General features: G+C 37.4%; 1 protein-coding gene across 3 annotated transcripts in view; it reads right to left on the reverse strand.

The window, feature by feature from the left end:
• Positions 1-7,524: 7,524 nt before the first annotated feature.
• MIB1 (MIB E3 ubiquitin protein ligase 1) overlaps positions 7,525-26,295 on the reverse strand; it is a 66,182-nt gene continuing 47,411 nt past the window's right edge. The window contains exons 13-21 of one of the 3 annotated variants that reach the window (XM_061448670.1): positions 19,941-20,073; positions 19,483-19,569; positions 16,566-16,694; positions 12,929-13,110; positions 11,454-11,646; positions 11,006-11,084; positions 10,186-10,299; positions 9,003-9,103; positions 7,525-8,249 (exon numbers count right to left, since the gene is read on the reverse strand). In XM_061448670.1, the coding sequence (XP_061304654.1) occupies positions 8,109-8,249; positions 9,003-9,103; positions 10,186-10,299; positions 11,006-11,084; positions 11,454-11,646; positions 12,929-13,110; positions 16,566-16,694; positions 19,483-19,569; positions 19,941-20,073 (1,159 nt within the window). In that variant the 3' untranslated portion in view covers positions 7,525-8,108. Of the gene's footprint in view, positions 8,250-9,002; positions 9,104-10,185; positions 10,300-11,005; positions 11,085-11,453; positions 11,647-12,928; positions 13,111-16,532; positions 16,695-19,482; positions 19,570-19,940; positions 20,074-26,295 lie in introns of all 3 variants that reach the window. The other 2 variants (XM_061448669.1, XM_061448668.1) reach the window with 2 other exon arrangements.

Consider the following 26,295-nt stretch of genomic DNA (forward strand, 5'->3'; position numbering starts at 1 on the left):
TGCCAACCTGAATGACAGTGACATCTTAGATTCCCATTTGTAAGACATGGTTTTCGTACAAGGGCTGGAAATCTCTTTCTAGGGAATAGCTGTCTGGTCTGTTCAGCCTCTTGGTAGAAAGATAATGAGTTACTTCAAACTTCTGTCTCCAAGAAACTTGCATACTCCAGGAAGCCTTGAGAAGCTGGACATTCCTTCCACTGAGCAGGCCGATAGGCTTCAAAGTATATTTAACTAGAAGCTGTGTTACTATAGGGTGAAAAATATTAATCAGCTCTAGCCATCTAGGGAGACTGTGGTTATCATTAAGAATATGTGGGACACTTACAAGAATTCTTTCCCCCTGCCTGCTGGACAAGCCGTCTCATATAGTTTATCTGCTCCAACTGCATGCTTTTGAAAAAGAGCTAGACTAAATGAATACTTTCAACTAGAGCCTAAAGGTAAACACTCCACTGGAACTTTGCCCTAATCAATAGTAGCAATGTTCATGTCACATGAGAGTCAGAGGATAGAATATGGTACTTACTGAAGTCAGCAAATAAGCTAATTATACTTAGCCTGCTTGAAGAAGGGGACAAGTGAGGTCTGGTCCACCCACATATTAATGCAATCATTATTCTTATCCCTTGTTTGCTTTGTGCTTATAGTACAAAAACCCTTGTCACAAACGGAGGGTGCTACTGACCCCGTGTGGAAGAAATACTCATGCATCACAGGACGCGCAAGTGTCACTGGGGAAATGGGCTCAGACTTAAGTTTGCCTACGTACCTCCTGCAGATTTATTTTTAAGGAAAACTCAATGAAATGCTGTTATATAATGTTGCAAGGGGTCAGTATAGTCTCACAAGTATATTTTCCTAATTTTAGTAAATTTTGCAGAAATTGAGGTTTTTACTATCTTCTTTAGGGCAGTTAAGCATCAACAAATCCTAACTGTAAGAAATAGATTTTGTACTAAGTTTCCTGTAAGTTGAAAATGTGCATTGCTGCAGAATAACGTTTATATATTACCAACTAGCAATTCATCATAGCATCACTCTGTAAAGACTGCTTTTAAAAACACAACCTTATTAACCACTAGAGAGCCTGGACATCCTACTCTCATTACTGCAAAGGGAACAAAATATTTAAATTCCTAAAATATTTTTCAGCCAAAACCTTCTCAGGTATTAAGAACAGTTGCTAGGCTTCATTCTTTCAAGTCAAAGCTTTCCAATTCATGCTACTTTGTTGACTCTAATAGGGCTGCACAAAGCCCAAGAACAAGATCTTCAATGATACTGTTTCTGACTAACTGAAACCCCCTTTCCATATTAGGAAAAGGAAGGCTATAGCTTTTTATTGAAATACTGCTACTAATTTTTCTTCCCTAAAATACAAGAGTATACCCATGAAGAACCACCCTCTGCCCTTAATTAAATGTCACTCCCAAAATAAATCTTCAGGGAATTTCATCATCATTGTCCAAATGGAGGGCTGCATAGTGGATACAGCTGGGATTAGCTAGAACAGGAAAGTGCATTATACAGAAATTAATTACAAAATAAAATATTATATTAATTTCATTGTACAGTATGAAGCAGCTTTCTCAAAATCTGAAAACTTCAATATCAAATACTAGCAAAACCAGCAGTTTTCACTGTAACCACCAGTAGGGGCTGAAACCCCATAGCTCACAGAGACCAAGTCTTAAACTTATGCCAATGCTGCTCCCCATCACTTTCAATGAACAGGTATGGAGAGGTGTGTAACAGCTTGTAAGTCTCAAAGCAAAGATCATGTAGCTACTTATAATGTATTTGCCAATTTGCATCAATTGTTTTTAAATAGAACATAAAAGGGTATCTGAAAATATGTTTTCATATCGAAGTATCATATAAACCAAAGCTGAAGAAATCTTGAAAAATGAAAAGAAACAGAGAAGGAGAGCAACAAACTTTTTATTCTGTCAATTCATTTTTCACCTGTACACTATGATATATTAAAACACTAAGCCATTAAAGTCTGGTTTGTTTTGTTTCCTTTCATTACATAGATACATATTTTTAATGCATCCGTTAAAATTAATTCTAAAAGCATAAACAATGATGCAGCAACTGTTGTCTCAGAATATAGAAGTTACTGTATCTGGCAGGAGATTTTTAGATGATCACATTCTCATAGCCAGATCTGTAAAGGCCATTCAATTATAAGTAAACCAGGAGTCTAATAAAAACTTAACAGCAGCTCCAATCACTATTATGAACTGCATAATTGCATAAAAAATGCAATCTACACTACAGATGAAAATTTTAAATCCATCTTTTTGTTGTTACAACATAATCCACTTCCCATACTTCTACACAGCTGCTTAGACAATACTTGAGTACCTGGGAGATTCAAAGGCACGTAGAATTTCTGATGTTGCTACAAACTCACTTTTCAGGGACACATTATAAAGAACCAGAGGGTTTTTTGAAGTTTGGAATGCAAACTTTCTCAATAAACAAATTCTGGTGTGCTTTTGAACACTGTATGTCAGGAACTAACACGCTTACCAAACATTTGCTTCAGGTACATGATCTTCTAATTCTGTGGTGACATCAGACATCATTACAGCTAAGGAGGAAGAAGTCAAACAAGCCACAGCTCCCTTCCCAATGATGCGTACACAAAAACCAGTATCAATTCAGTCCAATTACACTTTTAAATCAAAGCTTTTGAAAAAGTCAGTATACATCACATATAATGTTTTATTAACCATACAGTACATTAGCATTTTCTTTGAAAAGCTTAGACCTTGCTAAGCAGTTTTCATGAAAGCAATTACATAATTCTATCTGCATACAGAAATCCACTACAGTCACACAGACAACCTTAATTTTTTCCAATAAACAGTAAAGTCAAAATCTACAATTTACTGAAAATACAAAGTTGTTTTTAACACAAGCAAAAATGTTCCTGCGGTTCAATCAAACCTCTTCCCTAATATGAACAGTCTGCATTCGTAAGGACACTAAAGCTTGGGACAAAAAGTATTTCTTAGAAGCTCAGAGATGAGACTTAAAACTTTTGTAACTATGAAATGGCATGCAAATATACAGATTTGTTGCAATTATTTCTCTCCCCCTTACAAAGACTTACTGGGCCAGAGTAAAGCAGGTGTTTTTACATGTTTGCGTATACAATGACCTCCCCCCCCACCCTAAAAATGTCACATACAGAATATTTTATCAGCTGTCTGCCACAAATACTGCTTCTGTAAAACTGACTATGCCCTTCAGGCTCCCATGACTGGTGCAACAAACAACTTTCAGAAAGCTTAACAATACCCAAGCTTGCCAGTTTTCCTTTAGAGAAAGTATATACAAGTTTATAAATCCATGGCAGAGTTATTACAATTATATTATCAACTAACTGCATTCGAAAGATACTTGCATTCTGTAAGGACTCTATGGCTGCTGCCCATTCAATAGTTCTATTCAAGGCACTGTACAGTCATTAAATCTCTGACGTTCTCCAAGATGGGCTGAAGGATATTCTGAACTTTTAAGCTGTTAAAAAGCCCTGAGTCAGAACTTTCATATTTACCACAGGCTTAGCTATAAAAATGGCACACGCTAACACTTCTGCAGTTAACAGTTTTTCTTTGTCAACACAAATTACGAAATATGTAAAAATACAATAATACAAATTCCAGAAACTTACACAAGAATGAAATACAATGTACATTGTGGCAAATCACACTTCCATCGTGCGAAGTTTATAGTCACTAAAAAAAAAAAACAAAACAACAAACCTTCACTGTATTCAGACATTGAAACTGATGAAGCAAACCAAAACTGATGTGTTTCGCCATCCCTTCCCAAAGACACAGACCGATTAGAGAAGAATTCAGTACTTCGACAGAAAGGAGGTAGCACTGCTAAAAGTTAGGCTGTAGTGTTGTTGTTTTTTTTTTAAGTGAAAACTTGACCCATGCAGCACAAAGAACAGGACAGGCTCTTCACCAGCTGCTACCAAAAGAGTAAAATGAAGTTTCTGACATTTAATTTGCAGAGGAAGCTTAGATCACTAGCTCAAAGCAGCTTCTTCAAACAATTTAGTGTTTACACAAACTGCAATTAATACTGCTAAAAATAATTAGGCATACAGAAAACTCCCATCTCTAGAAAATATCTATACAATAAGTACTTAGATTATTTTTAAAAGACCATTTCATGTCTTTGTAAGAGGCTAAAATACCAATTGTAAGACTACGCTAACAAGGCACAAGTACTTGTGCAAATCTGCCATATCCTCACTCAGTCCAAGTTAAGAACAACACCTCCTCAAACTTTGATATTTACAAATAAACTTGTTTATTCTCTTGACAGAGTAATTTTTAGTATCTACTCCAGCAAATTGGGATTTGTCCAAACTCCAACATGCAAGTGCACAGTATTTCAACAAATGGGAAGTAGGTAATAATAGCCCAAATTTTGAGAAGTGCCATATGAGCTTGGGGTATAGTAAGTGATAGCCAGTTGGTTTTGGGAAAAAATGTCAAATATAGTCATACAGAAGTGAACAAGCTACAGCTATTTAGCATATACTGATAGCCTCTAAGGTAGCCTTCATACTTTAAATCACTGTGTAGTGATGTGACTGTTTACGTAGTTTACTAAATTAAAAAAATCCCAAACCAAACATCTGAGCATACCTCACACCTGAAAAATATGTATTATTATATACCTTCTTGATGGTTTCAAGAAACAAACTGCTAGTAAGTACTGGGAGATAATAGTAATAAACAAAGCTTGCAGACTTTACATAATAATGAGATTTACACTTTCAGCTTTTGCTGAATACAGTGGCTCAGTGACATAGCTTAACTCCCCTACTTGTTATTACCCCTCTGGCTTGCAGCTGAGCTGCTTCTGTTTTTCATCCTGTGACTGCTTGTTATACAACTAAACTGCACTCTGTGCAAGTTGCACAGACGATGCCAGGCTAAATTGAATGAGCTTAATAGTTTCCTCAACACACTAGTTCACCTTCTACATCAGAATCCAAACACAGTGTGTGAATCTAAATATCTATTTCCATAAACTATATAGATTTACAAATATTTTTCCTCAGTAAGTGTTCTGAAAGGCAAGCACTGTATAGCCTTCCCAATATAAGACACAGCTCTTCCACCTGCTAATACGATGGCTGTATTAGTAATTCAAGCCACTTGGTTAGCTCACCTAGTTTTTCTAATTCAGCTGTTTCTCTTGGTACCATTAAGTTGACATACTTGAATTTCAACTGGCACACAACATTGTTGAATGAGTCCAATCACAAACTTGCATGCAGTCACATACATCTAGTGTCACCACAGTATAGAAGACTAAAGCTCCTCCTATAGCAATACCCTTGGTTATTGTCTCTACTCCCACAGGACTGTAATGGTACCCACGTATTAGGAGTGTTATAAGTAACTTGCAGCTTCTCTGTTGAAAAATACAAGCCAAACAGAGCACTTACCTATCTATGCTACAATATATGCCTCCTGCAGACAAGGAGTATTCAACATTCAACTCCAGTCTCCCATCCAGGATGCTGGACATCATCAATTCTTACTCAGCTGAATTATTCAATTGATGCTAAACTGGAATACTTTCAAGTAGTTTTGGCTTGTTCCAGTGAAAAAGAATTAGGAAGATCGCAACTGCTAGATTGAGGTTTCAGTTTTGAGCTGTGTTATCAAGAAGAAATCCACCCTGTCTTTGGGCTGACAACAGTTTATAGAGGTCCCCTTGAAGAATAAATAGGACACAATATTCCAAACATGTCTACCAGAACCAGAGGAAACCCAGGTAAAGATCTCATGCTTACAAACTAAAACTCGGAATGGACTGTCAAATGGCACAGCCTATTAAAGAATTATTTTTAGGAGAAGACTGACAGGAAACCAAAGCCTACTACAGAAAGCTCAGCTGCCAAACATGCCACAAAAAAGGTCAGACTTTGTGACATGCATATTGGCCAAATGAAAATGGCAGTGAAGACTCAGGTGCACTCAGAACTTAAGTGGAGACAGTGAAATGCTGAACTAAAAACCAGCCTTATATCAAAAAACTTTCCAAAGCTCCTCAAAATTTTGGTATTTTAGAATAGGGAACCAAAAAGCAAGAAAAGGGAGGGCTATTTCATTTGGCCAAGATGACAGATAGACAGATTATCTGAGAACAGATGACTACTAGTATACAGAATAAAGCAGACTACTATATTGAATCCAGGTTCAGATTGTGTCCAGTGAATGATGAACATTTGCAATTCCAGATCGGGTTTAAAGAAGGCTATAGAAAGGCTACATATTCCATCACTTTGCTATGTTAAAAGTCACTCTACATACATTGGAAAAATGTATCACTGTAGCTGTGTCCTGGAAAACTCTATTCAGTATTTAAACCTTACTGGTTAGGAGTTCACCTGTCTCTACAGTTTACTAGCAGCATTCTTCTGAGACTTTTGCCAATGTTTGCACAATTCAGGCATATCAACATAAGCTTCAAAAGACTGAGGTTGATTTATCTGTAGAGATCACAGTTTTATGCCTTCATCCTTACTTGGACCTTTTCCCGAACTATTCCTTTTTCCACATTTTTGACATATACAATTAGAATTAAATAAGAAATTAATCTTAGTTGCAAGTAAGGCACCTAAGTGACTCCAGTATGGATTTCCTTCTTGTTCTGCAAGAGCACATCTAAACGCACAATAGCAAAGGGCTACATAAACTATGTACTCAAAAATCTGCCAAATCACTTAGGAGTAAGAACACATTCCTTTTAGCTACACGATCATTAAATCGGCATACATTCTTCCATTCAAAAAAGACAGAAGGATGTACTTGTTATCAAATTGTTAACAGTATGCAGCTCCTGACAGTATCATTTTTGGGGTCAAGAACATCTGTTTCTCACATCAGTGACAGCTAACTCCTTAAGCCAACTTCAACTCACCTAAACATGGCTCACAAAATCCACTGCTCTGTCAACATCTTCATTTGCAGTATGACCCAGTACTGTTCACAGGTACGTTCTGGTATTAACACCCTGCTCAGATGAATAAGCAAAGTTAAATCTTCTCTTTTGCTGTTGACACTGTCTGCCTGGAGATAATAAAACTAATTTAAGCAAGGAAATCTTGCAAAAATCTCTAACTTTTCCTAATTCTTAAACCCACAATTTTTAAATGGCCCTGCATACGTACACGTGTTCCTTTACAACTGATCAAATTCACTCATCTGAAACAGATAACTAACCAGTTGCTCAAATATTTTCCTTTTCAGTTAAGTAAAAAGTAATTCCATACAAAATTATGTGGCTAGCAGAATTAAGAAGTTGACTATTTAAATTAGCTTGAACCTGACAGACTAAAGTGCACTTTTGGGAACATAATGTTTCTAAACTAGTTTTTTTCTTTTTACTGTTTCCTTCCCAACACATCCTCAGCAATGAAGGGCAAGATAAAGTAAGAATTACCTTAGCATTGTATTTTGAGACCTGATCTTATGGGACTATTATATTTATTACTCTTGTGTATACACTTAGTATTGATTTTGCAATATTGTATATTTCAAGACAGAAATTATTGTGAATCATAAACGTCACAAAAAATGTCAAAGTTCTCCAGAAAAGCATTAAACAAAAAAACCCTAAATATTTATATTTGATATTAACTGACAATAAAAACAAACAAAAAAGAAACAAAAAAAGCACCAACCCCAAAAACCTTTACATCACTTGCACCTGATGCATACATAAAAAAAAAACAAACCCTGAATGAAACCAAAATAAGATTGTTCCTTTAAGATTTAAGAAGGCGGCAACAGAAAGAAAGAAACAAAACAAAACCCCCAAAAGATTGCTGTAAATTAGTTTCAGGCTTAGATGGTTTTTAAGAGTAAAGTTCAAATACTGTTCTCTTGTTTGGTGTGTTCACAGTCTTTAAACAATTACCATGTAATGAATCTGTGCTACAGTATTAGAAATGTTTTCATTAGAACCCTTTACTACCTTTCAAACTTACAGATTTAAACCATCAAAATGTCCTTACAATTTCATAAGCCAATAAAATACACTGGTTCCGCTACTCAATACAAAAGGATTCTTCGTTCAATTGCCTTGCGGCATATGGGGCATTCACTCATTCGGTCTCCACAAAGCTGACATGTTCCATGGCCACAGAGAAAGATCATATTCTTCAGACGGTCCAGACAAACAGGACACATAGTCTGTGAAAGATTTTGACAGGTTACACAGTCAATGGCAGTAGCGATGCAATATGAAATATGCAACATATATATTAGGAAATTTAACAATAAATAAATCTTAAGCATAGCAGATCACTGCTATAGCATAACCCAGAGACTAACCTGAAAGCTTAATATTTTTTAAATAATATTTTTACTTCATATTGATTTAATGTGTGTAGACCTTCCTACCCCACCATGACACAAAAAACAAGTAGCTTTTTTTCCAAAAATGATCTAAGTAAGACAATCCAGTACTAAGCTGACATCACATTTTCAGTATCACTACCCAAGATTGCAACATTAAGATGTGCTTCAGAAACATTTCCCTTTATGTCACATAATCTTCCAGGGAACAAATAATACAAACAGCTTTATGTGTGCAATGTACTAGCACACAGAATAAAGCGGACTACTACACTGAACCCAGATAGAGACTGATACTGAAAAACTTCTGCTTTCATTACTGTTCATGTCACCTAAACAGGCAAGGCATCCTTCTTTAGTCACACCAACACAAATGCTCTAATAGATGGATTATCAAACATGGCCTCTCGATTATTTTTTTTTAACCTGTATATAGAAGACATACAAGCCACATCACACACAAAAGTTATTGGTTATTTAGTTAAAACTGAAGCATTTCAACACGTTATTCTGGTTTAAATAACAGAAAATGCATTGGCCTTTTCAGTTATTTCAGGGGTCAATAAAATTTGTATCCAGGACCTTTACCTGTTCCTTGATGTCCTGTAACTGTTGTTGCAGCTTCTGTACATCTGCATTGACATTGGTGTTGTCTTTGTCTTTCTGCAAAACTGGAATGTTTCCACTTGCTGTAATTTAGACAAAATAAAGATACGTGATTATGCATCAATCCAGTGAAACAGGAATAACTATTTCCAGTGTACTGACTACAGTTTGTCCATTATCTGAAGTAATGTTACTCAAACATATTTGATAATCTAATTAAATTCCCTGTGACATCACTGCAGCTCAATTCATAGAGAACTTCTTTGCATTTAACAGCCACAATTTTTTGACAAGTATTGCCTCAATAATGATGCTCAACATGCCTGTAGCCCCTTAATATTCTCAGGGTTCTTATCTGCCAGGGAAGTTCTTGGAATAAATTTCTTTGCATGTCAAAAATAAAGCCAAACCTTTCACACTGAAAAGACTTCTTATCTACATAGCTAATTCTCTTTGGGGAATTGCACAAGTGTCTCAGAAGTAGTTTGTTCAAAATTCAAACAAGCTCAAGTCAATATCCCTATATTTGACTGATCCGGAAAGCAATGCTACTCTAAGACAAGAGAAATAAGTATTTCAAATGACAAATTTTAAATTTCTGTGTATTAAAAACCTGATTTAAAAGATTATTCTTATCTTTATCTAGGAACAGTATGACAAGAATGATCTAATATTCCAATTCACATAAACTCAATTCAAACACTGCATACCACACATACAGAATAAATAGAAATTGAGAGATGTCACAGGAAATTTAAAAACCTAGTCAAAGCAGGAGATGTAAAACTGAACAATCTGTCAGGAAACTTGCTTGTACCTAGATGCAAAATATTTACTATTCCTTTATCAATTAAGAGAGTTCCAGAAGTAAAAAAGATACATTTATTTGCTCACTTGGAAAACTACTGACTATTTTCAGTTTTTCCTTCATTAATAAGCATCCAAGTGTCATACGTTTCAGCTGCAAGGAATCCTTTTAGTGTAGTGACTAGTGTTACCATTGCATCTGCTGCTACCAATGTAGAAAGCAGAACAAACAGCACACCGGCTTAATACTGTTTTTATTAAACTTTTCTTTAAAAAGGAGAGAAAAAATTTAGGTCACTTAAAAGAGTACGAAGCTGGTGGGGGAATGTGAAAGAGAATGGGTTTTGGAGTCACTCACAAATATCATCAGTGGTATCTTCTGTACCTTTCCCTCCGCAGCACATTATGAAAGGCACTCTTCGCTCAACCACTGCCCGACACTGTACGCATTTCTTCATCAAGCTTGCACAGTCTGAGAGGACAGAGAAATAAATCAACTCTGAATCCCACTATTTTATTTTTATCCCTTCCTACCATGAGCTTATTTATTCATAATAACTATACAGCAATGCCATAATAAATGCTTATAATACAAATAACTACTTCTGTTCATCTTCACATAATCTTATGTAAAAATCACACCTATAAACAATGTCTTGTTTGGGAATCAAAGTAAATCTATTCTGTTTATCTTATTCTATTTTAAGCAAGCAGGCTCCTGTTGCTCCAAATGGATATCTATTCCACAAGAATTACAGAAATTAAGTAAAATCACACACATTTGAAACCAGAATTTCCAAGCATGTCATCACTACCTGCTTCTTGCTTTAGAACAAAGGATCTCATTTACTGTCCTAATGCTCCAGGGGCAAAGAGGTATGGCTTCTTAAAGAGCAAACCTGTATCTTCTGATATAAACCTAGAAAGGAGGCTGTAATTCTTCTACAAATGGCAAATGATCATCTGATGATGACAATGATCAACATGATGACGGTTACTGTGAATCAGTAGAGTGGGTCCTATAAACTACACAAATTCAGAGACTCTCTCCCATCCTACTTGAAGATGTCCAGAAAATAATCTGACCTGAAATCAGATTACTAATGAACTTTTAGCAATGGAATTAAAAAAGTTGTTTCAAGATTACTTCAAAAAGAACTTCCATCAAGTTTACTTACTCTCACAGGCACACATATGACCACAAGGCTGGAAAAGCACCGCTGCCTTTTTGTCTGAACACACTACACATTCTTCAATCTGTAAAGAACAATGAACATACATATGAGAGAAGTTTACCTCCTGCTCCCTACAGTAATTTGCGTTTACATTCTTTTTGGCAAGGCATGTGGACTGTAAGAAGCTCCATCCAGTGTTATTTTAACTAATTCAGCACCTCAAAATGCAATTCTGAGTACCTGTGCAGGGAGGACATGAGTACAGGCAAACAGAAGAGAGTAACCTATAATGTTGGAACATGACAGGATTATAATGCAAAATTAACTCCAACCAGTGAGATACCTGTTAAGGTGAAATACCGTTTAAAACATACTAAACTTTTCCTTGACCTTTGTTTTACTTTTCCATTAAAAACAGGAAGAGAACCAATAGACTTTGGAATTTTTTTACCTTTGTCCTAGACTGAACTTGTTCTTTACAGATGAGGCATTTTTTCACCCGTGGTGAGCACAGAGAGCATGTGGCAATGTGTCCACATGGGCCAAACAGAGTATCTCTCTTCATGTCTGAACACACCATACATTCTTCTAAGGTTTCAGAATCATTGTTGATCATAGATGGACTTCGGGAACCAACCTGGCCACTACAAAGAAACCTGCAGTCAAACTCATTTTAAGAAATATCAATTTGCTGTATCTATATATTCCTATGCATTCAAGCATCACAGTATCATCATAAACCAACGTGAACTGCATTTTCCCAAATGTATAGTTGGCGCCAGAGTGCAAGGTCACACACTCAGATAAAGACATTGAACAGAAAACAGGCCACACAAGTTAAAATAACATCTCGTGAATGTAGAGAACCCTTCCCTCCCATCCTAAGGATTTACGCTATTGAGATACGTACCCTGTAGATTCAGAACTGCACGGTGTAAAACCTTAATCTTGAATACACGTCCAAAACTTAGCAAAGGACAGGCTTGTAGAACCTGCAAACTCACACGGTGTACTCACCTCGGATCTTTGTCCTATGCCACTGCTCATCCAGCAGAGGGAGCGCCTGTTGAACCTAACCAGCTCATTCCTACAGCCCTCATAAGCCCATAAAAGGTGGCAAGAAATAACAGCCACACAGGGACAAGGCAAAGACAGACAGACAGAAAGACCCTGAAGAAAATAAGCACCTTAAACACTAGGGCAGCATCAACAAAAATGGTATGCGTGTCAGTCTTGATTTCCACAGAGGAATTAAGGAGGAGAATCACATAAGCCACACAAGATTCACAACCAGGAACACAACTAGGACTATCAGCAAGCTGAAACTTCTCATGCTATATGCACTTGGTAACATAACATCTCTAGGAATTATGATTTCAATGAAAAGTGCTTCCGAGACATCAGACTTATCCCCCTCCTCTTTTTACAGAATTGCAGTTGTGCAGATTGACAGGTACTCAGGTCACCAGCTCAAAGCAGAGTCAACAGTTAATTCACACAAAGTTATACTGGGCTTTGCCTGTTTGAGTCTCCAAAACCTGCATGGACAGAGGTTTCACAACCTACCTGGGCAACCCTGTTGCAGTGCTTATTCTTTCAGTGATTTCCACCACCAACCCCACCCCCTGCCCTTTTCTGGGATAGCCTGAAGTTCTACCAGCCTCCACTTGCACATTGTCCCCATTTTCTTCCCTCCCATCTTAACATGTATGAAAGTCCTGAAAGACTTGTGTAAGTTTCTATTAATGTACTTGCAAACAGCATTCAACGTACCACAGAAAAGAAAGAATTCACTGAAAGGCAAGAGAAAGCTTGTATGTTTTAACACTATTGCTAAAAAGACACAACATTTTAAATACATCACGGTTAATCTGTGGAAAGCAGAGAATTGGAAACTGCATATTTTACATATACAAATATACAAACCTGACTTTTTCTTTGTGACATTTAGCCAATGCTTTGCAGAGACTAGGATCAGGGCAGAGATCAAGAGGAGACTGACCCTTCTTGTTACGAATGCTGAGGTCAGCTCCGTTGGCGGCCAGGAAGCAGGCAATAGATGCTGCACTCTTCTTCTCTGCTCCCTGAGTGCCAAGTCCCATTATTAACTGTAAGAAACCAAATATGCAAGCAATTTGAGAGACACTCTTAACAGTTAGGAATAGTCTGGCTAAACGAAAACTACTTAACATGCACATATACACATACATGCATAGATCTGTAAGCCCAAGGAGGAGTCTCTAGCACTAAAATCAAAGCAATCATGTGGTTGCTTAGTACTGAGTCCGCTATACTAAAGTTGCCTTTAAGGAACTAAAATTCAGCAAGGAATAGTTCAGGTACTGAAGCATTCAATCTCCTGCACACCTATACTCACTTGTGAAGTTGTTGTTCTTCTACATGAGCACTGTAAAGTCCCACTGGGTATATCAAGAATACGCTTTTAAGTACACTGAAACTGCCGAGTTCAGCTACAATCACCACACTTGGACTGAAAACATAGTTGGGCAGAGAAACAAATGTGCACTTAATTTTAATCTAGTGAGTAAAGCACCTGCCCAGAAAAGACTTGGTTTGAGTTGCATTCTCAGCCTGGAGGGGTTTAAATTCATGTACCTGTCCTCCCATCCTAATAATGTAATGCTCCTTTGCCCTTTTGTAAGTACTACTGCATTTCTTTATCAGTGTATCTATTACACACCATTCACAGGGACAGGCAGAAAAATGAAAAGGCTCACTAGCATAGCCAAGCAAGGCAAGGATTCACCTACTCTGGAGCATAACAGGCCTGCTCATAACGTCTTTTATGTTACAGCTTAAGCAGATAAAAAGCGTAAGTGTAATGGAGACTATATAGAATATGAAACTTTGGGCAACCACTACAAATCTCTCAGCAAACTACATGAAACTATATTCAAAGGAACAGCTTTGGCACAGCTGGGACAGCTCCAATTCAGAGGGTTTTAAGTGCTGAATTCCAGAATTGTAAAGGCTTCAACACTAGGACAGAGGCAGGATTTTGCATGCACCTCTTTCCCACTAATTGGCAACAGTGCTCAACTTGACTGATGTACATCTTTCTATGCCACTTTCAGGTTGTACAATTTATCTCTGCAGCTGGTCTTCTAAAAGCTGGCTATCAAATATTAATCCTAAAAATGCAGTAATACGGGCTTGATTAACAACCATTTAGTATTTAAATAACTACATACGTTAGGCAGAGCAACATAAAGGAATAAATTTAAATACCAGGTAGCACCTGTCACTGCAGCCTGAAAGGCTGCATATTTTGAAGTCTGAACTATGAAGAAAACAGTTTCCAAAACCTCTCTAGTTATTTCCCCCATCCCTCAGAGGTGACTTGTGAAGAAAAAGGCTTGGTTTGGGTCCATGTCTTGCAGCACTGAAGAATGTATTAAAAGTCTTTACCCTGCCTTGATAACTGCAAGATTATTCTTCTCAACATACGGCCACACAGTTTCCCAGTGAAACAACTTTTTTTTAAAACCTCAGTCTACATGCTTTTTTTCAGTTAAAAGTTCTTATAAGTATTATTACTGAGGTGCTCCGAGACTCTTGAAGATCACTTCATGAATTCATATACTCATAGTCCTTTTGATGTACTCTTATGATCAGGTAAGAACAGTAAAGCTTGTAAGACTTCATATGAGGAAAACCACTAAGTTATGGAGAGAAATTGTTTGTTTTTTTTTTTTTTTTGTCTGCAGATCACAGAACATTTTTGTTTATAAATTCAGACCATTTTTCTGCACCTCAATTTACAGCACTGGCTGAAATGAAGCAGAAATTTTATCCAGCTTCAGTTCAGGTACCTTGAACCATGTCAGTAATCCTGGTCAGAGCAAGGCTCGGCGAAAGCCTATTTGCCCTAAGGCTGGCAGAGTGGCCATTTTTTTTTTTAAGGCATGGGTATACCAAACAATTTGCTATAGTCCCTTCTCATTTGCTGGGACAAGAGTTCTCTTGCCCTCCATACTTGTACCTTATGGGCTCCAAGCTGTCCCTGAACGAAACCATTACTGTGTCTTCAAGAGGAAAATTGAACTCAAATCATTTCCTTCATTTGGAGTGGATATACATGATGCCAAGAATGGCTCCTCCACCTCTAACAGTCATCAACATTATTCAAGAAAATCTTGAGTCCTAAAATGCCTCTGAATGCTGAACGCTTTAAGAACACAAGGGCAACATTGCATCCCATGACATTTCCCTGGTAGTCTACAATATTTCAGGTGCACAGAATGAAAACACCCAACAAGCAATGCACAAAACAAACCATTATGTCTTAGTGCCTAGTATGGCTGCAACCCTCCCCCTGGAGGGTGCTAGCCTTCACAGGCACCAATGCAAGTCAGCAGGTTTTACTAATAAGATGGGCAACAGAAAAACCTATTTCTGAAATGTAGAATCAGAAAAAAATAAATTCTCTGTTCACTCATTTCACAATTAAATACATGCACATAAAGTGTTTCGACCACCTCCCAGAGTCCATTTCAGATCATGAAAATAACTAAGTTGTAATCACTTTCCTCCTCTCACTTAAAAGGACACAAGTGTGTTCTTATGTATGCCAGCCATATTTTAAACCTCTTGTCAAAGCTTATTCCAGTGTATTTCAGTGAGATGAAGTAACCTGTCTGAAAACATTTACTGTACAGTGGAATTATTGTTTTGAACAAAGGCTTTTTAATAGGTGTTGGGTTTATTTTTTTTAAATAAAATGCAAAAAATCACCCACAGTTAAAATTAGAAAAAATAATGATAATTATTTTTTATTAAAATTAATTTTTTATTAAAATACTGATAATTAATGATTCAGCAGATCTGATCCTCTAATATTTAAAGAAAAAAAAACAAAAGACACGGATGTTGCTTGGTTTTCTCAATCCAAATCACTTCAGAATTTTATTTCTCCTTTGCCTTTCAGCAAAACTATAAATTTCATCTTTCCATATGGGGTTTACACATATGAACGTGAGCATTTCTTTCAAGAAAACATTTTGACCTTTATTACTTGGAGTTTCTTTGACGGTTTCCTTATTACGGCACAATTCCTGAAATGAACTCTGTCAGAAAGATACGTAACAATGAATATATAAAGATTAGAAGGTTACAGAAGTAGCTGAATAATTAAAGCTACAAAGACATCATGCAAGACATCAAATACCAGAAAATAATTTTAGTTTTATTCTGTACTGTAATACTGTTTATTTCTCTTTCCCAAAAAGCTGCTTTTAATTTTTTGGCAGGCTGTTCACTATGGAAGAGAGATTTGTAGATACATTTTGAATTAAATAACCTTATTTTTCTTTAACAAAGATAATGACTACATGTGAAAAGCCACGTATAACAATATGATTTCTGCCTACAATGCAGTTTAATTCAGAATGTCAACGTAAACTTATGCTGGCAAAAAACAGTTCAACAGTACAGAACTAGACTAACTAGACAAACAAAAGAGACAAATTTACAGAAAAAAAGAAGGAATAAATAAATGCATTTTATTTACTGTGTTCTTTGATGGCTCCCAAGCAGTATCTACCTTGCCCACATCTTGCATGTCTTGGAGCTGGCGGAGCTGTGACAGGGTGTGGTGTCTCAGGGCTTCATGCAGGGGAGTATCCCCATCTTTATCCTGAATATCCAGCTTAGCACCTGCACGGACTAAGAGCTGAAAAGAGAGAGAAAACAGTTTAAAATAAAAAAAAAAAAGGCTATTTATTCCTTTTAAAACTGTTTTCAGGAAACTAGGGTTTAGGATGCTCCAGGAGGTCCTAAAGGGTTATTCTTTCATCTTGCTACAATTCACAGTTGAGTTTTTTTAAATTCATTTTCCATACTTTGAACTTAGCCTCAAATGATGCATTCATCTCTTTCAAATATCAAGCTTATTTCAGCAGAAAATGCTTGCCTATGCTCTGAATGCTACAAGAGTTGCTATTTTAGAGGAGTCTTCCTAGAGTCCAAAACCTCCAATTCTGACAAGATAGCCTACAAACAATGTAATATATTACAGCAATATATCAGAAACGGAACAGCAATATATCAGAAACAGAACAAGAGGACAACACTTTAGGTATGTTTATACCACGCTAAACATAATTTACAGTATCCTCCCATTAGCAAAGCAGTTAAGCATGTACTTAGGTTTACCCTTATTCAGCACAAGACATAAAACCTAACATCATTATTAAATACTATCTCAGAACACTTTGGAAGGTAATGAACTGCAAGACTCATATTTAAGTCTAATTTTAGACACGTGTTCCAGGTCACACGACATGAAAGCAAGTGTAAGGCTGCACGGGCCTCATATTCTCTCTGCATCCAGCCCTCCCATTAATTCAATGCGCCAGAACTTTCTTAAACACACTGTTAAACACAACAAATCACACATGCTGACAAGTAACAATTGCCCCTAAAACTCTAACTCCCTCACTGTTGCTATTCAGAAACATGTAGATAGCAGCTGAGGTTTTAACTTTAGTTTTGAGCTTCTGCTACTATGCAAAATTCAGGTTAGCAGTAGAGACAAAAGGCATAGCCTAGAAACAGGAATACATGGAGGAGAATCTCCCTCTTCAGAACCCATGTGCTCGCAAGGATTTCAGCCCCTCCGAACCAAAGAATCTTGGACTTTACAAAAGGCTAAAAGGAAAAAAAGCTTAAAAGGAATTCAGAACTTATTTTTCAAGGAAATACTTGCCTGCAGCTGACTGCAGTTTACCATTTGTCCTAACCTTTTCTTCTACAAGTGAAACCAAGGAAGCCAGCTAATAGTTGCAACAGTCTTCCCCCAACTTCTTACACTTTCTAGATGGACTTACTCTGGTTCAAATTTTCTTCCCTATATTCCTATTTTGTGTCTGCAACCAGCTATTTACTGCTTAAAAGTTTCTCCTGGAAGAAAATCTGTGACAGAACTCCTTTCAGAGGAACCTGGAAATCCTTGGCTACTTGGAAATTCAATGCCTCTGTAGACATTAAAAAAAGTAAAATAAAATAAACTAAAAAATAAATGAAAAAAAAGCCAACCACCAGCCCTTGTCATGGCAGCAGGGCTTTTAAAAGAACCCTGCTACCTTTGACCACTATTCCACAGATGCCTGAGGGTACAACCCAGCCCTGGAAGGTATCCAATAGGAATTAATTTTGAAATACAGAGCCAACATGATCTTTGCATGGCTGCATGAGTTATTTTAGGACTTCTCAAAGTTAATCCAACACTGAAATATGGATACTCTACAGGGTCATTCACTTAAACATTCTCTGATATAGGCATGTTGGTCTAATACATATACTAGTCTTCCTACATGCCTACCTTCCTGTTCATTTGCTACCTTAGTACTATATTCCTAGGTACCATGTTGGTTTCAGAATGGCACAAGAGCTCACCAAATATAGCTGCCAAATAGCTTGCAGGATGCAAGCGACACTAACTCTAGGAAACCTTTCTTTTGGTAGCAAGCAGTTCCAGGTAGAGGGCCATATCACATATTTCACTGTAATGGAATCATACCCATCAGCTCTTAGAGATGGAGAAACCTTATGGCAAAATATCACTAAACAGAACTGCAGATATAGGTTTGCATAGGGAAGACAGTTCTCTGCAGGCCTGCGTAAGAGACAGCTTTTAATACGACTATCACTCCACAATGACAAATTCAAAACAATTATACAGAGGGCCAAGGCCAGATTGATGGATTCACTCAATAGGAAACATCATCTACAGCAGTGAGCACTCTCTCTGAGCCTTAACAGCCCACTGAGCTGTTAGCAACCCAAACACTGAGTCACATAGGTCCCTTATGGACAGAGCACACAAGCCAGAACAGGTAAGCTGTGCCAGACTCCAGCCTCCTGTGCCAGTAACACAGTTTTGCTGAGCTGGGAGTATTAACTTTTGCAACTGCGCAAGCGAAAAAATAAATAGCATTACTTTCACTTGTAAGGTACTTCTGTTACTGCTTATTGCTCTACCAAGCTAAGAACAGGGAGTTACACTCTCAGAAGACTGAAAAGTAGTTAAACTTGTGAAAAGATGTTTCACTTACCTGCAATTTGAAAAAGCTGTAAGTAAGAATAATTACTCAGACAGCAAGAGGCATCAAAAATGCTATCTGAAGGTCTCATTACAGGACCACAAGACTCAGATAAGTAACAGAGGATTCTCCCTTACTCAACAAAGGGGGATGCTGGAATTGGCAACCGTGTAAAGGAAACCATAATGAACACGTACAAAAATTCAGAATTCCTGAAACGTCCTTCACATTGCTGGCTGACCTTCTGTGCAAGCTGGCAGGTTTCTGAACTGATGAAAATTAATCATACAAGCATTCAATGGCTACATGTTGTTAAATCATTTTTTAAATGTTCATGAGCTACCCATGTCTTAACAGCTACTATGAGTTCAAGTCAAGTACCATTAACATATGGCTTATTGCAAGTAAGATACTTACCCTAACAATTTGCGTATGCTGTCGTTCAACAGCAAGGTGCAGAGCAGTTTGCTGGTTAACATTCTGGATATCCAGGTTAGCATTGCCCTGAAAGATATTCAAAGCATTAGAGCATTATCATCCCAGCAATTCATCTACAGGCAAGGCAGTCCATTAGAGCACTGAATACAACCCTGAATATGATTCCTAATCTGGAGATTTTGAGAGCAGAAGTGATTAAATGCTTTTAATTATGCAATGTACAGATGTTGATCTGTTGAATCAAACTATTGATCTGGTATCAAATTGTTCAGGTCCTCTGCACCATTAGGCCACTGTAATGGTCTCAAAGGCAAGCTTGACCTTTAGAGCTGACCATGTGTCCTTCCCTGCCCCATTGCTTCTGCACTGCGACTGCAGCAAACTATTTTCACATCAGATAGTTAACTGAAGTGTGATCCTGAGAAAAAGAGTCCTACCTGATGCACCAAAAGTTCAGCCACTTCTACATGATTATTGAGAGCTGCCAGATGCAATGCAGTGTAACCATCATCTTTTTTCTCATCAACAATCCATGGTCGTGGTAACTTGGACAACAATACACGCATTGCACTGAAATAAAACATGCAGAGATGGACTAACGCATCCATAATTTATTTGCTGAATGAGAACAAGACAACAATAAATCCATATTAATTCTCAGAACTACAAAGTAGTAGTAGCTAAAACGTTAGTATTTTTTCAAAAAGGGAACATGGGTGAAAAGCTATACTGACAGTTCCAAAGCATAGTAATTTCATGTTCAGTTCCTTCTACTTACAGCATACAAACAAACCATACAACACACAGAGTGTATGAATCAGATTTTTTTTCCCCCAGAAGAATGCTGTCTAACAGTAAAGATTACCTTAAAAAAAAATTCACAAAAATTCTGCAACATAGATGATAGAATTGCTCTCCCTCAAAATCCTCATAGCATCCTCTATTTAATGGACAAGTTCCACTACATTAGATTTCTTTAAAATCATCACTTTATAAACTGCTGCCATAGGCTTTAACAGTTAAGATTTTCAATTTCTGAGATAAAAGTGGACTAAGACCTCTTAGACACAAACAAAATAAATGCTGAATCTGTAAAGCAAGTATTAGTGGAATATTTTCATAACAGATAGTGGCTAACTGTAATATACCATGGCAGTGTTTAGTGCTTCAACACACTTCTGTACATACTTACCAAGATGAATACCAAAGGAAGGGGATCTATTATCTTAAACCTCAAATTCAAGGTTGGAAAAATAAACTTATTTACTAGAGAATAAAAACATACTAAAATCCATGAAGTCGAAAGACTGCAGTGTTAAGGGTATTAACAACACAGTATGAGATAAACAAATGGCTCAATCTTGTGTTCTCTTAGAAACACACTTTTCTTAAGTACATATGTATTTTGGAATAGGTAAGTAACCAAACTTAATTCCCTTATTGTCTTATCTTTATAAACAGCACATGCAGTCCTCTTATGACAGTTCCTCAAAGACAAACAGAAAACCAGAAACTGCTACAGTCTTGTGCCGGGAAGCCTCTTCTGCCATTTATCTTTCGCTATTGTTGAAGCAACATGTTATTTAGAGGAGAAACAGAGCTTCTTCACAAAATTCAAAAATCCATCTAATCCTAGCTAATGCAAGTGGAACCACTCAGTCATAGAATCCACTGCAAGGCAGATACTATTACTGAATTAAGCAGTTCTTCATTAGCGACCCGATATTGAAAACATGGGATCTCAATAAGCCTCAGAAATGCCATCCTTAAACAAGCCTCTCAGCTCTTTCTTAAAACTATTCTCAAAAGATTGCAGTAAGGTGACTGCACTATCAAGTAATAACGGAGCTCCTAATTCATTCCAATAATTTGTTACCTTTAACATCCACACTGCATAAGTGCTATTCACTTCTAAATGATCTTTTAGAGTAAGCCAACAAGTTTCCTATAAAACAAAAAAAAAACTTGTGGTTTTGGGGATAACTCACTCCAGTCAGCCTTCCTGAAAAAGAGAAGCTAGAGTCCATGAGGGAGATCAGCCCATGAAGCATCAGTAAGAAAATGCACTCCTTCCCACACACTGCTTGGATGCTATCCTAACAGACCCTGACCTCTTTGTTCTCCTGCTACTGCACTCAGAATGCAATGTAAACCCTCAGTTTTACACTCATTACACCATCCTGACAACTGCGGTATAACTGTTGCTTTTCTTCCCAGATTCAGAGTGTCTGAAGGAACCACAACTAAGCAACTGCATCTTCAGGCCACAGGATCACATAGACCCACAGGAGACCCATGACCAACTGTTACATGGAGCATTCACAGCCAGGCTGCTCTGAAGGTTTATCTCTCACAGAGTGGACATAAGCACTTGGCCAGGAACTGAATGCATTTTGCTCTCTGTGGCTTCTCTCAGTCCTTCAGACTCCATCTAATCAGTTTTCCCAAGGTAAGCAAATAAGAAACAATTCTCAGCCTCTCAGGATTTTGTTTTCCTGGCAGGACTAAGCCTCTGACTTCTCACAGTCCAAATCACTTGTAACACAGCAAAATAAAACAACACTTAACAGATTGTACATTGCTCATTGTGTGACATTGCTCAGCTTCTATTCATAACACCTTCTACAGCTCTGTCACATGCTAGGAAAAAAGATTAAAATACTTGGTGGGGGGGAGCTGGGGATGACCACAACATTAATTTTTTGAAAGATTCATTTATGCAGGCGTTTCCAAAATTAAGGATATAATTTAGTAAAACCCAAAGTTACCAAAGCTTTATGAAATGTAGCAAAATAAATAGTTCCACTGTTAAATATAATATTTTGTAATCAAATGATGTATTCTCAAACTCTGGATATAGGTACATATCAGGTTTACATCAGACCTGATTCTAGCTGTCTTAGAGAGGGAGCAAGTCTGGAACACTGGTTCACAACGTATCTGGACTGTACCTGGGCAAACCACCATCAGCTCTTCAGAAAACTGGCTGATAAAGAGGAGCATACACTACCAGCAGCACAAACCAGTCTACTTGCTACAGTGGCTTCCCACAGGGTATCATGTAATGAAAGCTCTTCACCTGCAAGCTCAGTGCTTCTAAAGACTCCATGAAGCTCTACAATATCTCCCGTTGATCATCTAAAAAAGCACAACAAAAATCACCTGAAAATTCATGACTGGCATAAGCAATACGACCACTGTGAGCATCCAGTAAAATGTGGAACTACAATAACCTACAAAAAAAAAGCCAGGCACAAGAAATATTTTTTACAACTTCAAGTATAACTTGAGGAACACTATGGGAAGGTACCAACACTCAAATCTCTAATTATAGCCAGCTTGTTTCCAAAGTAGTTCTAGTCACTAAACAAGGAACAGTCCTAACCAACTCAGATGATATTTTATGTTCTTTTCTTCAGTAAGGAAATAAGGAAACCGCCAACATCACAGATAAATAAAGTAAAATTTAAAGTACATTCACACACTTTAACAGATGCATCGAGAAGCGAATATACTTCAGAAACATAATTGCTGCCATTTCTTCAACACCTCTCATCTTTGAAAGAGCAGGAAATCAATTGACTTAGTATTTTGTATGCTATGAAAAAAAATCGCTAATCCTAATATTTGCAAGAGGTCTAGCCTTACTAGATCCTCTTTCAAATATTTGCTTACTTAGTTTGATGTTAAATACCAGGAAAGTTTTCATCTGAAGTTCAACTGTCAAATATTTGGGTACATCTTGCTTTCACATAAATGAGATGCCTGCTACATTTTTGGATGCTTTTAGAACGCATTGGCCATATTGAAAAAAAACAAAACAACGGAAGGACAAACAAAAGAAACAAACAGCTGCTATGTGTAATAGATTTTTACCTTGTCACAGTGAAGCACCAGACGGCCAGTAGCTACCCCTCAGTTCCTTCTGCCTATCCAAGTAGAGACTACATATCTCTCTCTTCCACACTGCACTAATTTACTGGAGAGCAGGATGAAGGATGGTTCCACAGACATAACACCTTAAAATTCTGCAAGATATTAATATGCTACAAACAACAAATACTTCTATGATGCTCCGTGCTGCATCTTCCTCCTCATCAGCTGAGAAGTAGTTTCTTTCAATGCACAAAATCCTGATCCCTCACACTGCAGCCTTCCTTCGTAGCTATTCTATTTTGAAGGATTTTCTAGAGCTGCTGCCAAAATTTTGACAGCTAAGTGGCTACCATTCAGAACAGTGCTCACTGGAACAGGAATACACTGTATCATAAGAAGTGATATTAGTGAATTAATGTTGCATGCCAATTACATGGTAATTCCTAATTCACTTTTCCACACAACGTATTAAAGAAGCCGCCATGTTGTACCACTCCATTTTCAGGACCGCAACACAGATGTGGTCATGAAAACTTGGTTTCATCTTGTATACATTAAACCAGACCACAGACTTTCATTGTAAACTGTACTGAAAAAGATCAAGAAATCAGGAGGTCTGACGGTAGCCCTGACCATGCAATCAGCTGAAGAACACTCTTCAGACTATCATCTCTCATGTATCAAGTGTTACAGATTACATGGCTGAGAGGATGCAAAGATTATTGATAAATTAACATCACCATTATGCTAATTTAAAGGTTATTACTAAAGCACTACTAATGAAAAAAAAATAAAAATTGTAACCAGCAAGCTTTGGCGTTTGTTGGCCTGCAGTATTTTCAAGTTAGCAGGAAGCTGGTTTTTGAGTTGGATGATCTTTTGCAAGTTCTGACATTTTCTAGATGTTACAACAAGAAAAACTCCAGTGCAATTTTCTGAGGAAATTGCCTGTAAGGTTTTGAAGCAGGTGAGGAAGCTAGTTCTTCTTTCACAGGAGCTAAATACTTGCTTAGTGAAAGCCCTGTGGGTATAGGGTGCTGAGATCAAGATATCCATTGCATTCCCAGACCCAGCTGCTGGTGGTACCACTAACTTATGAAGTCCACCAGAACTTATATAATTCATTCCCATAAAATGACAGTCCAGGCTCTAGTAGTTATAAATGATTTGGTAGAAGGAATACCCACTTATACTATGTTACATTTAATTTGAGATGTAGAATGACAACAAATGCTGCTGCTGCTGCATGCACCTTTAATTTGACCTTGCCACATAAATATTTTTCTTTAAAAAATAATAAAAAAAACACATTTTCAGAGAGTCTGGAACCACACCTTAACATATATAAATAATATATTTTAAATATAAATCATAGGAGAATGAGAATTCAATAGCATGAATTTTATGTTTGCAACATGAAATAAAACGCATCACAGATCTGAACAATGACTAATCCATTTTTAGCCACACAGAGCAGTTGTTTCAACACCAGTTAACATCAGACATACCAAATGTTATGACCAAAAGTTTTAATATGGTATATTATTCATTATCAACCTACATACAGTCTCTTTACTCATGCTGTATTTTACTCACAGGATTTTTACAGACTCTCATCAGCATTATCTGAGAATGCCACATACAATAATGTAGTTACTAGAAAAATCTTAAAGATAAAAGTACTTGCAAGTAAGATGAAACTAGCACCTCGTTGTATAAAAAAGATTCAACACTGAGCATTACCTGCTCCATCCTTCTCTGCTACTAACTGCAATTTGACTACAGAGTTACTTAAACATGGAAAGCTGAGGGTTTGTGGGATGATGGTGGGGTGGTTTTGTTTCTATGGACTTTTGGTTGGTTTTTGGGGTTTTGCTGATTTTTGTTTGGACTTTTGTGTGGTTGGTTTGGTTATTTTGGGGGGGGGGAGGTGGGGGGGTGGTGTTTACTTGGTTTTGTGGTGTTTGGTGTTTTTTTTGTTTTTAAGAACAGCTACTTAAGCATAAAAAAAAAAATAACATAGAGGATCTACTTCATGATCGGCATGAGCACATTTAACTTCAATTGCTCCCAAAAGACACAATCCCACTTTTCCCTGCACTCCAATTCCTGCATTACATTGTCCCTGCACTCCAGTTCCTGCATTATGTTGCCTCTACAGACACATCATTGTCTACTGAGTGAAGCAACCTGCCAGATTCTTGATTTGGCAAGTTTGCTTTCAGCCAGATCACTGAGATAATCCAATTTACCCTGAGACTTTATGATCACTAGAAGTGATAGTTATAAAGAAATGACGGAGCTAGAGTTGCAGGGAGGGCAGACTGCCCTTTCCAGACACAAAGTCTTAGATCAGCACAAACGTACCAGGAATCGTATCTCCAGGGATTGTAATGATTCAGTACACTTCCTACTACAAGTTTCTCTACTTCCCTGACTCCCTACTCCTTCTCCTCCCTCAGGTCAGCTTTCCACTGTCTCAGTGGGACATGGTTTCTAAATATAAGATATTTAACAGCAGTCCTGGCTTGAAGTATTCCCCATTCTGCAATAACCCCACCACCACATGCTTATTCCCACCCCTGGCTCAGCTAAATCTGTTCACCTGTTTCCTGTTACATCCTCAAGCAGTTGAAGGAACAGATTAGATTTAGCAACAGCTTCCATTGCAAAGTTTTCTGTTAAGGCTACATAGCCTGACATGTATTTTACAGCACCATAGAATCAAGACTACTATCACCAATGCTCAACCAATCCCTCTCCTATCCTCTCCCCTCTTCCCCAAAAGAAAAGTGATCCCGACACAGCATCTAAAGTGTCACCCCTTAGTGTTGGATTATTTTCACAGCAGCCCCAGAGAACAGTACTCTGAGCCTGCTCACTGTGAAGCCAGAGAAATATTTGTACCAACATAGT

Source organism: Pezoporus flaviventris, unplaced genomic scaffold, assembly GCF_033815535.1.
Source record: "Pezoporus flaviventris isolate CSIRO_AGI_PZ_B2104156 unplaced genomic scaffold, CSIRO_AGI_Pfla_v1 ptg000007l, whole genome shotgun sequence".
NCBI lineage: Eukaryota > Metazoa > Chordata > Aves > Psittaciformes > Psittacidae > Pezoporus > Pezoporus flaviventris.